The sequence below is a fragment of the Ovis canadensis genome, chromosome 15 (genome assembly GCF_042477335.2).
Source record: "Ovis canadensis isolate MfBH-ARS-UI-01 breed Bighorn chromosome 15, ARS-UI_OviCan_v2, whole genome shotgun sequence".
NCBI classification, from domain to species: domain Eukaryota; kingdom Metazoa; phylum Chordata; class Mammalia; order Artiodactyla; family Bovidae; genus Ovis; species Ovis canadensis.
In genome coordinates this window covers 30,358,728-30,375,047 of record NC_091259.1, presented here as the reverse complement: position 1 = coordinate 30,375,047, position 16,320 = coordinate 30,358,728, and the positions used below count along the sequence as shown (strand labels likewise).

At 37.1% G+C, this 16,320-nt stretch overlaps 1 protein-coding gene across 2 annotated transcripts in view; it reads right to left on the bottom strand.

The window, feature by feature from the left end:
- Window positions 1–16,320, bottom strand: part of BCO2 (beta-carotene oxygenase 2) — a 69,456-nt gene that overhangs the window by 9,634 nt on the left and 43,502 nt on the right. For both annotated transcript variants that reach the window (XM_069554997.1, XM_069554998.1), the window contains 3 exons: window positions 14,361–14,489; window positions 12,278–12,438; window positions 10,969–11,136 (listed from right to left, as the gene is read on the bottom strand). In XM_069554997.1, the coding sequence (XP_069411098.1) occupies window positions 10,969–11,136; window positions 12,278–12,438; window positions 14,361–14,489 (458 nt within the window). The remainder of the gene's footprint in view (window positions 1–10,968; window positions 11,137–12,277; window positions 12,439–14,360; window positions 14,490–16,320) is intronic.

The following is a 16,320-nucleotide window of genomic DNA, read 5'->3' as shown; positions in this document are numbered from 1 at the left end:
GCGATAAAAGCTGAGAACTTCCCTTACATAGGAAAGGAAATAGTCAACCACGTCCAGAAAGTACAGAGAGTTCCAGGCAGGATAACCCCCAGGAGGAATTCACTGAGACACACAGTAATTGAACTGACAAAACTTAAAGGCAAAGATAAAATGTTAAAGGCAACAAAGGAAGAACAACAAATAACATACAAGGGCACTCCCATCAGGTTATCAACTGATTTCTCAAATCTGGCTTGTAGAAAGAAAGTCTACAAGCCAGAAGGAGATGGCATGGTATATCTAGAGTGATGAAAGTGAAGAACCTACAACCAAGTGTACTCTAGCCAACAAGACTCTCATTCAGATTTGATGTAAAAATGAAAAGTTTCCAGACAAGCAAACGTTAAGAGAATTCAGCACCACCAAACCAACTTTACAACAAATGCTATAGGAACTTCTCTCGGCAGGAAACATAAGAGAAGGAAAAGACCTACAAAAAATAAATTCAAAACAATTAAGAAACTGGTAATAGGAGCATATATATCAATAATCACCTTCAATGTAAATAGATTACAGGCACCAACTGGCTGAGCAGATGAAAATGTGTGCATGTATGCACTTCTACTGACCACATCACGCTAGTTAACCCCTCAAATTCTATGTAATTATTTTATATTGTTCAGTTCAGATCAGTTCAGTTACTCAGTCATGTCCGCCTCTTTGCGACCCCATGAACCACAGCACGCCAGGCCTCCCTGTCCATCACCAATTCCCAGAGTCCACTCAAACCCATGTCCATTGTGTCGGTGATGCCATCCAATCATTTCATCCTCAGTCATCCCCTTCTCCTTCTGCCCTCCATCTTTCCCAGCATCAGGGTCTTTTCAAATGAGTCAGCTCTTCACATCAGGTGGCCAAAGTATTGGAGTTTCAGCTTCAACATCAGTCCTTCCAATGAACACCCAGGACTAATCTCCTTTAGGATGGACTGGTTGGATCTCCTTGTAGTCCAAGGGACTCTCAAGAGTCTTCTCCAACACCACAGTTCAAAAGCATCATTCTTCAGCACTCAGCTTTCTTTATAGTCCAGCTCTCACATCTGGAAAAACCATACTACTGGGTTTTCACTACTGGAAAAACCATAGCCTTGACTAGACGGACCTTTGTTGGCAAAGTAATGTCTCTGATTTTAATATGCTGTCTAATTGGTCATAACTTTCCTTCCAAGGAGCAAGCGTCTTTTAATTTCATGGCTGCAATCACCATCTGCAGTGATTCTGGAGCCCAGGAAAATAAGTTGTGACAGTTTCCACTGTTTCCCCATCTATTTCTCATGAAGTGATGAGACCAGATGCCATGATCTTCGTTCTCTGAATGTTGAGCTTTAAGCCAACTTTTTCACTCCCTTTTTCACTTTCATCAAGAGGCTCTTTAATTCTTCTTCACTTTCTGCCACAAGGGTGGTGTCATCTGCATATCTGAGGTTATTGATATTTCTCCTGGCAATCTTGATTCCAGCTTGTGCTTCTCCAGCCCAGCGTTTCTCATGATGTACTCTGCATAGAAGTGAAATAAGCAGGGTGACAATATACAGCCTTGACGTACTCCTTTTCCTATTTGGAACCAGTTTGTTGTTCCATGTCCAGTTCTAACTGTTGCTTCTTGACCTGCATACAGGTTTCTCAAGAGGCAGGTGAGGTGGTCTGGTATTCCCATCTCTTTCAGAATTTTCCAGTTTATTGTGATCCACACAGTCAAAGGCTTTGGCATAATCAATAGAGCAGAAATAGATGTTTTTCTGGAACTCTCTTGCTTTTTCCATGATCCAGCAGATGTTGGCAATTTGATCTCTGGTTCCTCTGCCTTTTCTAAAACCAGGCTGAACATCTGGAATTTCATGGTTCACATATTGCTGAAGCCTGGCTTGGAGAATTTTGAGCATTACTTTACTAGTGTGTGAGATGAGTGCAATTGTGCAGTAGTGCCGGGGTCCAGCCCCGGTGGATCCAGGGTGATTAGAAGGTGGGGACGGAGTCGGCGTCTTTGGAAAACTACATATTTAATCACAGATATAGAGAGATTAGAAATGGATAGTGTAGTAAGAAGATCAGTGGAGAAAAGGAGGCTGAATAACTTGGATTACGTGAAATAGCATCCATGCTCCAGATGGGAATTCAGCCAGAAAAACGGGAGCAAGAAAGAAGCGACATGGGGGAATCAGTCTTTCCGGAAACTGATCAGATTTCTTTATTTTTGGGTTTGCTTATATACCTTTTGTTACACATAGGGATGAATACAGAGTCACGTGGGGGTCAGCAGTCCTGACCTTTGTCAAAATCAGGTACTTCACATAAATGTATAAAAAAAAGGTCTTAGGGTTATTACATTATCATCTGGCCATGAGTGAGACCTGCTTACATTTTATGATCCTTTCTTTCTGATAACCAAAAAAACTTATTTCTTCCAAGGGTGTTTTTTCTTAAACCAGGCGCCACCCTCCAAATGAAGTTACATTCCTATAGGGTGAGGGTGTAGTGAGTTACAAGCAAGAAAGGAATTTATTTAACCCAAGGTTAACATGATTAGTCTTAAAGGTTAACACTTATTTCTCCTATATGCTTAAAGGTTAATACTTATTTCTTCCTATATGCTAGTTATATTCATTATAAGAGTAGGGAACATGGAGATTTAGCAGCAAACATCAGCCCAACAAATGAAAATCCTTTCACCAATGCTCCCCTTAAGATCTATTTAGTCTTAAGATATGATAAAGTTACATTCTTACACAGCAAGGACACAGTGATATATAAGTACAGTGATCTATTACAAAAGAGAAAATCCATTAACTCAAAAAGTCTAGTATTGCTAACATCAAAAACTACCATATTTCCTTTGCTATATTCCAAATACATTGATTAATATATTCCCAGGTGCCTAAGGATATAGAGGCCTGGCAGCGATCATTGACTCAACAAGAAGAAAAAGTCCTACGCTAATTAAGACTCTCAAAATACTCCAAAACTCTCTGTGCTGTTTATGGTTGAGAGTAGTAAACAATCATGTGCCTAGTGGCGGCAGTAAGGATAATCCTGTCACACAAGCTAGTCTGTCAGCAGAGAGGTTTGACCTGAGACATCCTTGTCCCACCCAGAGCAGGGAATCAGCAGCAATTATTGACACAACAAATGAAGAGACCCTTCACCAATATAATTCCTAACCAACTATACTAATAATTTCTAACTCCCCAAAAGAATTTGCCTTTAGTAAGTCTAAAACATCTCGTGCCTCTCAGGTTGGGAGGCTGTAAGCAATCACATGTGGCCGGACAAACCTATACAAGTGGGCTAGATAACCTTCAGAGGAGTCCGTAAGCTGAAACACTCTTGTCACGCCCAAGAATTTTTATTGCCTTGGAGCTGCACGTTTACTCCTTCTCAGAGAGAAACGGTTATGCGGGAGAGCCCCCCTTAAAGTCAGAGGTGTAGGTGAGAGCGTAAAACAGACTCTGGTTTTGGGGTTAGATGCTCGGGAACAGGGGGTGTCCTGAGGCTTGATCACGCCTTTGCGTATGCCAAGCCTCGTTCCTCATGACCTTTGCCATGGGCGGAATTCCTCACGCTGGCCCCCGGCACAGTAGTTTGAGCATTCTTTGGCATTCCCTTTCTTTGGGATTGGAATGAAAACTGTCCTTTTCCAGTCCTGTGGCCACTGCTGAGTTTTCCAAATTTGCTGGCATATTGAGTGCAGCACTTTCACAGCATCATCTTTTAGGATTTCAAATAGCTCAACTGGACTTCCATCGCCTCCACTAGCTTTGTTCGTAGAGATGCTTCCTAAGGCCCACCTGACTTCACATTCCAGAATGCCCAGCTCTAGGTGAGTGTGAGTGATCACACCTTCATGATTATCTGGGTCGTGAAGGTCTTTTTTGTACAGTTCTTCTGTGTACTCTTACCACCTCTTCTTAATATCTTCTGCTTTTGTGAGGTCCATACCATTTCTGTCCTTTATTAAGCCCATCTTTGCATGAAATGTTCCTTTGATATCTCTAATTTTCTTGAAGAGGTCTCTAGTCTTTCCCATTCTATTGTTTTCCTCTATTTCTTTTCATTGATCACTTAGCAAGGCTTTCTTATTCTTGCTGTTATTTGGAACTCTGCATTCAGACAGGTATATCTTTCCTTTTCTCTTTTGCCTTTCACTTCTCTTCTTTTCTCAACTATTTGTAAGGCCTCCTCAGACAGCTATTTTGCTGTTTTGCATTTCTTTTTCTTGAGGATGGTCTTGCTCCCTGTCTCCTGTACAATGTCACGAACCTCCGTTCATAGTTCATCAGGCACTCTATCAGATCTAGTCCCTTAAATCTATTTCTCACTTTCACTTTATAGTCATAAAGGATTTGATTTAAGTCATACCTGAATGGTGTATTGGTTTTCCCTACTTTCTCCAGTTTAAGTCTGAATTTGGCAATAAGGATTTCATGATCTGAGCCACAGTCAGCTCCTTGTCTTGTTTTTGCTATCTGTATAGAGCTTCTCCATCTTTGGCTACAAAGGATATAATCAATCTGATTTCAGTGTTGACCATCTGGTGATGTCCATGTGTAGAGTCTTCTCCTGTGTTGCTGGAAGAGGGTGTTTGCTGTGACCAGTGCATTTTCTTGGCAGAACTCTATTAGCCTTTGCTCTGCTTCATTCTGTACTCCAAGGCCAAATTTGCCTGTTACTCCAGGTGTTTCTTGACTTCCTACTTTTTCATTCCAGTCCCCTATTATGAAAAGGACATCTTTTGGGGGTGTTAGTTCTAGCAGGTTTATATTGTTTGGTTAATCATATTTCTATTATGGCTTGTAATTATAATCATCGTTTATTTTTTTTGGTCTGGCTATTGTTTGTGAAAACTGATAACATCTTTTCCATTATGTAACTATTATTCATTTAATATCATTGTATCATGATTGGTCAACAGAAAATAATAGGATTCCGTAATACTGAAACTACCATTTAATAGAAAAACTTGTAATCACTTTTTAAAATCCAGATGCAAAATCTTGGAAGTTTTTGAAAAATACAAATACCCAAGTGTTGTTTCTCTCTCCAAAGCTCCAGATATGATTCTAACGAGCAGCCAGGTCTAAAAACAACTGGACTATATGATGATCTTTTACGTTTATCTCGTTTGTTTCACTTTTCTATTTCACATTCAGTGCTACCATTTCATTTAGTTTGTTTTCCTACTTCTCCATCTCTCTCTTTTTGTTGTTCTTTTTCAAACCTTTATCTAGCGTAGTATAAAAGCTTTTGTATACATATATATATACACACATATATTTATAAAGGTTTGTGTATATATATATGCAGACATATATATGTATAAGATAATATATATATTAGAAAACATGAATTTTGGTCTAGCTAAAAAATTTATGACATCTTGATTCCACCTATAAATGATAGATTTATCATTTATATTTGTTCAATACTTTGATATAGTTCCATTCATTCTGGCATCTGGTATTACTGCTAAAAGTCTAGAAAACTTATTATCTTAGTGAATTTAAAAATTTTGAATGAGGTTTAAACTTCAAATGCAATTCTGAGAAAATAAAGAAATACTATGTTGTAAAGAAAAAAAAAAACAGGAGATTAACATATGATAGACAGCAAATTGCCAATGTTTGTTGGATCATAAAGAAAGCAAGGGAATTCCAGAAAACATCTACTTCTGCTTCATCAACTATGCAGAAGCCTTTGACTGTATGGATCACAACAAACTGTGGGAAATTCTTAAGAGTTGCGAATACCAGATCACCTTACCTGTCTCCTGAGAAATATGTATGTGGATCAAGAAGTAACAGCTAAAATTGGACATGGGACAAGGGACTGGTTCAAAATTGGGAAAGGAGTATGTCAGGGATGTATACTGTCACCTTGTTCACTTAACTTCTATTCAGAGCACATCATGAGAAATACCAGACTGAATGAATTAAAAGCTGGAATCAAGATTGCCAGGAGAAATATCAACCACCTCAGTTATGCAGATGATACCACTCTAACAGCAGACAGTGAAGAGGAACTAAAGAGCTTCTTGATGAGGTTGAAAGAGGAGAGTGAAAAACCTGGCTTAGGACTCAACATTCAAAGAACTAAGATCATTGCATTACTTCAAGGCACATAGAAGGGGGAAAAGTGCAAACAGTGACAGCTTTTATTTTCTTGGGATCCAAAATCATTGCTAATGGTGATTGTAGTCTGAAATTTAAAAAAGCTTGCTCCTTGGAAGGAAAGCTATGACAAATCTAGACAGTGTATTAAAAAGCAAAGATATCACTTTGCTGACAAAGGTCCATATAGTTAAAGCTATGGTTTTTCCAGTAGTCATGTAAATATGAGAGGTGGACCATAAAGAAGGCTGAGCACAGAACTGATGTTTTTGAATTGTGATACTGGAGAAGACTCTTGAGAGTCCTTTGGACTGCAAGGGGATCAAACCAGTCAATCCTAAAGGAAATCAACCCTAAATATTCATTGGAAGGACTGATGCTGAAGCTGAGCTCCAATGTTTTGACCACCTGATGAGAAAAGCCAACTCATTGGAAAATACCTTGATACTGGGAAATACTGAGAGCAAAAGGAGGAGAGGGAAGCAGGGGATGAGATGGTTAGATAGCAACACCAACTCAGTCAACATGGATTTGAGCAAACTCCAGGAGATAGTGAAGGAAAAGGGAAGCCTGGCATGCTGCAGCCCACGGAATCACAGAGTTGGACACAACTTAGCAATTGAACAACAACAACAGTTAATAACTAAAGTATAAATTTTGTTCAAATTTCACAAAATTTTATGCTAGTGTCCATTGTTTGTTTTTATACCTTACTCAAGACTCCACGCTGTATTTAATTGCATTGAGCAGCTTCAGCTGCAAGCAACAAATTCTGATAAATTCTCTTTTCATTTTTATGCTGTTACAAATATTTTCTAATTTTCCTTGTTATGACTTCTTAGATACACCCATCATTTAAAAGTATACATTTAATTTCCAAATACATGGCATTTTAAAAGTATCTTTGATATTGATTTCTCATTTTGATATTAATTTCTCATTTAAATACTTTCTTCTCTGCAATCACCCTCTGTGTTTTTTCAGTCTTTTAATTTTATTGAGGCTTTCAATGACTAAGTAAAAGTTCTGTCTTGGGAAATGTCACACTGCACTTGAAAATATGTGGGTTATCTTCAAACAGCTTTTGATATTGATTTCCAGTATAACAGTGATAAGAGAACAGATTCTGTATGATTTCAGTAAGATGACAAAATTCTTGCACCTTGTTTTATGTCCCTGGATATGTTCCAGTGTCTCCTGGTTTATAGTCTTGAATAGATACTTGAATAGAATAGAATTGAATTGAATCTGTTGCCTACTGTTGTGTGAAAATCTTAATTATGCTGAATTGGTTTATACTGCTTTTCAGGTCTACTATATCATCCCACTTTTCTCTCTAGTCATTCTATTAATTTTTGAGAGTTTGATATTGAAACTCCAACTAAAAATCTTAATTTATCTACTTAAAAAGATAATTGTAATATATAGTGGGAGTATATTGTAACTTGTTCTGTATTTTCCAAGTCTCTTGTAAATGTGTTGTCATACTTTCATAACTTAAAAAATAAAAAAAGAAAGAAGATATACAGATAGCCAAGAGACACATGAAACAATGTTCAACATCACTAATTATTAGAGAAATACAAATTAAAACTACAATGAGATATCACCTCACACCACTCTAAATGGCCATCATCAAAAAGACTATAAACAAGAAATTCTGGACAAGGTGTGGAGAAAAGGGAGCCCTCCTACACTGTTGGTGAGAATGTAAATTGGTATAGCCACTATGGAGAATGGTATAGAAGTTCCTTAAAAAAAACAAAAATAGAGCTACCATATGATGTTGCAATCCCTGGGAATAAATCCAGAAGAAGAAAAAAAAAAAAGACACAGTCAGTCCAAAAGGATACATGCATTCCAATGTTCATTACAGCACTGTTTACAATACAAATTAAAGCCAAGACATGAAGTGTGAAAGCATTAGTCACTCAGTTGTGTCTGACTCTTTGCAACGCTATGGACTGTAGCCTGCCAGGCTCCTCTGTAAAGGAATTCTCCAGGCAAGAATACTGGAGTGGGTAGCCATTCCCTTCTCCAGGGGATATTCCCGACCCAGAGATCAAACTTGGGTCTTCTGCACTGCAGGAAGATTCTTTACCGTCTGAGCCATCAGAGAAGCCCCAGCCAAGACACTGAAGCAACCTAAATGTCCACCAACAGAAAAATGGATAAAGAAGATGTGTAACATATATGCAATGGAATATTACTCAGCCATTAAAAAGAATGAAATAATACCGTTTGTAGCAACATGGATAGAGATTATCATACTAAGTGAAGTAAATCAGATAAAGCAAGTATCACAAGATAATACTTGTATGTGGAATCTAAAAAATATGATACAAATGAACTTATTTACAAAACAAAAACAGACTCACAGACATAGAAAACAAACTTATGGTTTACAAGGGGCTTGCCAAGTGGCACTAGTGGTAAAGAACCTGCCAGTCAATGCAGGAGACATAAGAGATGCAGGTTTGATCCCTCAGTCCAGAAGATCCTCTGGAGGAGGGCATGGCAACCTACTCCAGTATTCATGGACAGAGGAGCCTGGCAGTCTATAGTCCATGGGTTTGCAGAGTCAGACATGACTGAAGCAATTAGCATTCATGGTTTACCAAGGAGAAAGATGGTAGAGGGGATAAACTGGGAGTTTGAGACTGACATATACAGACTACCATATTTAAAACAGATAACCAACAAGGACCTACTAAATAGCATAGGGAACTCTGCTCAATATTGTTTAATAACCTAAATGGGAAAAGATTTTTAAAAGGACAGATATATGTAAAAGAAACTGATTTTGCCACTGAGCCCAGGCTGGTAACAGCTTATCATGCCTTTCAACCAAAAGAAAGTTCAGGTGGAAAGGAGAGAGAGAGAGAAATAAAATGGAACAAATGGCTAATTATGATATGCTAAAAAATGAAGTCCAGAAAGAGAATATAAATATATATAGATACTTAATTTTTAGAATTAAAAATTATTCTAGAAGATAACATAAAATATTTCTATGACTTTGTCATAGGAAGATGTCCAAAACAGGATTCACAATGTATTACTCATAAAGGAAAATATTGATATACTGGACCACGTCTGTTTATTGAAAGGTACCATTAAGACAATCTGATAAAGGTGTCTATAAAAATACCTGCAGCAATTTCATACTTAGTGGTGATTTATTAAACATTTTCCAAATGAGGTGGGAAAATAATTACTGCTATCAGCACTTCTTTTCAAGTTGAAGTCTTAGCTAGTACAGTAAGAAAAGAAGAATAAAATAAGCTGCATAAGAATTGGAAAGAAAGAAATAAAACTGTCATCATTTTCAGATAATATGAGTGTATATGTAGAAAATCCAAAGTAATTTACAGATCAAAATAAGTGAATTTAGCAATCTAAATCTCTAAATATGAGATCAATATACAAAATCAACTTCATTTCTACATATCGTCAAAAACAAAATGAAAGTTTTAAAGATAACATTTACAACAGTTTAAAAACATTCTAACTGCCTAATGATAACTTTAACTAAAGATATGTAATCTCCTCACACTGAAAACTATAAACATTACTTCAAGAAATTTTAAAAGATTCAGGACTTCCCTGGTGGTACAACGGGCAAGAATCTGCCTGTCACTGCAGGGGATACAGTTTCAACCCCTGATTCAGGAAGATTCCACATGCTGAGGAGCAACTAAAGTCAGGGCACCACAACTTCTGAGCCTGTGCACCACAGCTACTAAAGCCTGCGCTCTCTAGGGCCTGTGAGCCATAATTACTGAGCCCATGAGCCCCAGCTACTGAAGCCTATGTGCCCAGAACCCATGCCCTGCAACAAGAGAAGCCACTGTGATGAGAAGCCAGTGCCCCACAATGAAGAGGAGCCCCTGCTCACTGCAATTAGAGAAAGCCCAGAAGATCCACCACAGCCAAATAAATAAAAAGAATAAATTGTGTTAATGCAAAGGTAACTTTTAAAAAGATATTTTAAAAGATTAAAATAAATGGAGAGATATTCCCTGTTCATGAGTTGGAAGACTCAATATTTCTCATTATTTTAAAGATGTCAGTTACATCCAAATTAATCTATACAGATCATACAATATGATCCCAACTATGGTTTTTTTTGGTTTGTTTGCTTGTTTGCTTTTACAAAAACTAATAAGTTGATTCTAAAACTTATGGAAATGCAAAAGGCCAACAAAAACTGAGGCAATCTTTAAATAGAAAGGAGCTAAAGGCCTTATACTGTATATATCAAGATATCAAGACCTACCATACAGGTATAATAACATAAGTAAGCTAAATAAATGTAAGTAAACCTTAAAAGCAATGTTTTTAAAAAATTAAAAAATAAAACTATAGCAGAAAACAATTTTCATTACATAATCCAAGGAAAAATTCTGCCTTAGATTGATTATCAGGAAAAAATGAATCCCTTCAAGCTGAGGAACTAAGACATTTTCTTTTATCGAAGGATTAATATTATAGTTTTGCTTTGCTTACCATTTTACTATCCCTTCTAAGAAATATTAAGTATGTCTAGTGCTCAAGTGTAATAAGGAACTAATCACAAGTGTTTCAAAACATATTTCTTGGTTTTCTTTAATATAATTTTTATTTATTAAGCATTAAGTACATATTTCAAATTATTTTGAAGTATTAAATAAATAAATTACAAACTTGTGTCTTCAATGATTTAAAACCATTCTCCCTCTTTATTTGCCAAAGAGGCAAGAGGAACTGCAAATTTCAAGCCCAAAGCCAGAACTTGGCTAGACCAAAATTATTTTGACCACTCTTGACAAATCAGAGAATTCTACCTGATCAAGCTCTTTCCCAGTTTTCCTAAGATTCTGTAGTTGGTAGACTTCTAAAATTCTTCCATCATCCTGACAGCACAGATCAATGACAACACAGCCCTGGTCCTCAAAGGCATTGATTTGGTGAAAAGTAATAAAAGGTTTACTGACGTACATCCCTGGAAGAAGCTGCAGGAACACAGACAATGAGAAAGAGATATTTTATTTCCTTTAGGGTACAGATCCACAAAGTTCAAATTAAGATTTCTCTCCCTTTAAGTAATAGGCCTGGTAGGTATAAAAACCAGAATTTGGAATGTAGAAGCAAATATGTTTTGATTTAAAATCATCTCATCTCATATTAATCAATAAACTGAGGCTATTTGATATAGACCAATCAACTGATTTAACTAACTTCAAAGTTCTCATGAAATATGGCCCAATATTTTAAAGAAAAAATAAATCCTAAACTCTTTAGTACATGGTTAAATAGAAAATACTTCTATTAAAACGTTTATGATAAATTAAGTGACTAATCAAAGACTCTGATGCTGGGAGGGACTGGGGGCAGGAGGAGAAGGGGACGACCCAGGATGAGATGGCTGGATGGCATCACAGATTCGATGGACGTGAGTCTGAGTGAACTCCAGGAGATGGTGATGGACAGGGAGGCCTGGCGTGCTGCCATTCACGGGGTCGCAAAGAGTCGGACACGACTGAGCGACTGAAGTGAACTGAACTGAACTGAATCCTCTGGAAAATGCTCTCATTACTAAAATGGGATTTTTTTGGTAATGAAATTATATGAGGGACTACAGTAAATTTGGGATACTATTTCTTTAAGGGGTTAAAAAGTAGACAAATATAATAATGCTATTTATCAGGCGTCTATAGAAAGATATTTAACCAATACACTTTGGACTTTGGTGCTATTATCATACTTGTATATCAAAATGTCATAAAAGCAACTAATAAAAATATAATTGCAAAAGTTACAGAAGACCTCTGCATGAACAGTATTCTCTTTGGCAAATATTATTATACAGAAAAATCCATGCTAACATGCTAAGAGGATTTCCTAGATGTCATTTTTATTGTCGACTCATTTTGTAATTGAATCAGATAATTTAAAGGATAAAACCATTTCCTATAATTTTCTGATATGCAAAATTCACCGTATTAATTAAAAATAAATAGCTAGCCCTCCTTATGGAAGAAGACAATATCCTTTAATTAAGAGTGGCTTATGTAAAAAATACCCAACAAGGCAAAAATCAGTGATATGGAAATTTGCCTTCACGTCTAATCATTCACAGTCAAAATTCTCTACCTGACCAGTATGCTTATCCACCACATGAAACCGTGTATTATACTGGGGTTCCCAGCTTATTCCATCTGAAAAGGGCTTTCCTCGAATTTTAGAAGAGATGATTCTCCACAAATTCATCTTTAGAGGCTGTTCAATGAAGATGATGTAGTTCCTTGTCATTCCTAAAATGGTTCAAGTAAATAATAAAATGTTATTTGGCAAAATAGAGATGTCTGAAATGCAACAGCTATGGGGACTTGTCAGAATAGTTGGACATATTACTGCTGACCTAAACAAATGCCAATCAGAAATAATTCTTCATCATTTCTCAGCTTTGCTATATATATTTTCTGTTCCTACATAAAAACAGGAACCTTTATACACAATGGAGTATTACTCAGCCATTAAAAAGAATACATTCAAATCAGTTTTAATGAGGTGGATGAAACTGGAGCCTATTATATAGAGTGAAGTAAGCCAGAAAGAAAAACACAAATACAGTATACTAATGCATATATATGGAATTTAGAAAGATAGTAACGATAACCCTGTATGTGAGATAGCAAAAGAGACACAGATGTATAGAACAGTCTTTTGGACTCTGGGACAGGGAGAGGGGTTGATTTGGGAGAATGGCATTGAAACATGCATAATATCATATATGAAACGAATCGCCAGTCCAGGTTCGATGTATGATACAGGACGCTTAGGGCTGGTGCACTGGGATGACCCAGAGGGATGGTACGGGGAGGGAGGTGGGTTCAGGATGAGGAACACGTGTATACCCGTGTCCATTTTTTATGGTTAAATTCTTTTTTTTTTAATTAAGATTTTATTTTTTGGAGCAATTTTAGGCTCAAACCAAAACCAAGGGGAAAGTACAGAGAATTCCCATATACCGCAGATTCATGTTGATGTATGACAAAACCAATACAATATTGTAAAGTAATTAACCTCCAATTAAAATAAATAAATTTTTAAAAAGGAAGAAAAAAAAAGAAATAAAGTCATAGGTCCCAGGGAAAAAAAAAAAAATAGGAACTTCTTAGAATAGCTTGGGTTGAATGCCCTCAACTTGCATATTTTAATCTTTTTTTTCTTCCTTTTCAAATTGTTTTGGTTTAGGAAGCATTATATTAAATTGTCATTTATGATCTAGAGCTTCATTCCTTAATCCTTTTGCTATTTACACTGGAGGTAAGGATCCAGGAGCAGATTGGCTATAATAGTTTACAATGCAAAAAATAAACATTCTGTAAAAAAGCTGAAGCAATCTATGTGGAATATGAATTTCCCTCCCCAAAAATATTAACATGATTATTATTTGTGGTCTTTAAAATCACCTAAAATACTGAATTCATTTTTTATGGTTAATTCTTTTTTTTTATTAAGATTTTATTTTTTGGAGCAATTTTAGGCTCAAAACAAAACCAAGGGGAAAATACAGAGAATTCCCATATACCGCCATCCCGATACACTCTAAGCTCCCACTTTATCAATTTCCTCCACCAGAGTGGTCCATTTATTGTAGCTGATGCATCTACATTGACACATCATAATCACGCAAAGCCCATAGCTTCTATTGTGGAAACACGCATAAAGGTTTATTTTTCCTTTGTATTTATTCAATGACAAACAACACAATACAAAACAAACCAAAGAGATAATTTCTATGACTAGGGGTTATTCATTGTTTCATCCTGGAGCAGGGGGCTGGAGGGAGAGGCTGTTCTTCATAGAGAACTTAAGTGGAATTACAGTTGGGTGACTAAATCTCAGCCTATTTCTCCCTGACTCAATGTGCTGGGAAGGAACCGATAACTTCCTAAACTGACAGCTGTTTCCTAGAGCAGTCAATTAATGAAAAACTTAACAACTTTTTCATAACTGCTTGTATTAAAATATCTCTTTCATCAGTCAGTTGGCTAGGGTAAGTGATACATGACTAAACAGAATGAACTTAATTCACATCAAAACACAACCCTGGTCTCTTATCACCATACTCTGATAAACTATATTAACACACTGTTTTCCAAAACTAGTTCCCCTGCAACAGTGACATTAAGGCAGGTTCCATTAAATTTTGCCTTATTTATGGGCTCACCAAAGCTGTGGTAGTAAGAAGGTCTCATCCCCTCCTCAGAAGCAATAGAACATATCACCTGGGCTCCATGGATTGTCTCCCCAAGGTCAGATTTTTCTGGAGGAACCCGAATAACATTATAGCAGGAACCTGGAAAATGGAAAGTCCTATCTTAACTGTTTTACATACATTTGAAGAATAAAAGATAGCCCTTGTATTTGTAGATTAGGCAAAAGCAATTAAAAGATTTGTGCAATATGTATAACATATATTTCATAAGGGGTTATTTCAAAGACATGGATATAAAAAACATATTAACTTTATAAACAGTATTAGCTAAGGTTTTGAAACATCATACACAAAGTAACCAACCAATAGCTATTGTATTTTAATATTCACAAACGGTTCCCTTCTAGCTCTCTGAAGATGAACTCAATCCCAGCTTCACAGGAAAAGATAGGATTGCAGCCAGGAATATCTTCAAATTCTATTTATCCATCTCCCCACTCCCCAGTTCCAAAAACTACAGTGTCCATGTGTACTTATGTCCAACTTATTCCTTTCAGTCTTCTAGACGCTTGGGGTCATTTTGGGTCCCCTCTCCTCCCATCTTATCAACATTCACTCATGCAATTATTCATCTGACTATTATTACTTCCTCAATAATCAACTCAGGTACCCACTCCTTAAGCAGACTTTCCCATCCAAAGATATTTGTTGCCCCTCCTTTATGCTCTGATTATATTCTACACTGTCATAGTACTTATCTCATTTACTATAATTTTCTGTGTATTTATCTGTTTCCTAGTAGACTAGGCTCTTCTGGAGCAGGAACTATGTCTGTCACATCTTTGCATCCTCAGTACCAAACACTGACCTGTAGGTAAACTATAAAAAACTATTGTTGGATTGACTAAGAACATATGTTTGTTAAATAACTCAATGAATGTACAAATACTGAGATCATATTGAATTATCTTTCCGGTGTTAGAAGTGCCAACGTAGGTCCTGAAGAACCTATAACTTATAGAATTTCACAATCTCTTCACCTCTTTTGGAACAGGATAACCATCCGGTTCCCTATTCATATATCAGCAGCTCCTTGAGAGATAAGTCACTTCAGTCATGTCTGACTCTTTGCAACCCTGTGAACCATAGCCCACCAGGTTACTCTGTCCATGGGATTTTCTAGGCAAGAATACTGGGGTGGGTTGCAATTTCCTCCTCTAGGAGATCTTCCTGACCCAGGGATCCAATCTGCATCTCTTAAGTCTCCTGCATTGGCAGGAAGGTTCTTTACTGCTAGCACCACCTGGGAAGCCCTGACTGAGTGTCAACTATATTTCAGGCACTCTTCTAAGAGTGCTCTCCTAAGTAGCATATTCTAGACACTTGTGTACAGCAAAATAGTGTACAAAATAGACAAAAGGCTCTTCTTTTATAAAACTCAAATTTTAAAAAATTCAAACAATAAGTAAAAATATAATGCATCAGATGAGAACTATAATGAGGAATAAACAAGGGAATGGGAATTTGAAGTGAGTGTATAAGGATGTGGGCTGCTACTATTTGCAACTTAAATTATGGTGGTCTGGGAAGGCTTCACTAAGAAGGTGGCATTTGAGTCAAGACCTGAAGGGAGTGAAGAAGAGAGCTTTGAGGATATCTGGAAGAAATGCATTTCAGGTGATGAAAGTGAAAGTAGCTCAGTTGTGTCCAACTCTTTGCGATCCCATGGACTATACAGTCCATGGAATTCTCCAGGCCAGAATAGTGGAGTGGGTAGCCTTTCCCTTCTCCAGGGGATCTTCCCAACCCAGGGATCAAATCCAGGTCTCCTGCATTGCAGGCAGATTCTTTACCAGCTGAGCCAACAAGGGAAGCCCAAGAATACTGGAGTAGGTAGCCTATCCCTTCTCCAGGGGATCTTCCTGATCCAGGAATCCAACTGGGGTCTCCTGCATTGCAGGCGGATTCTTTA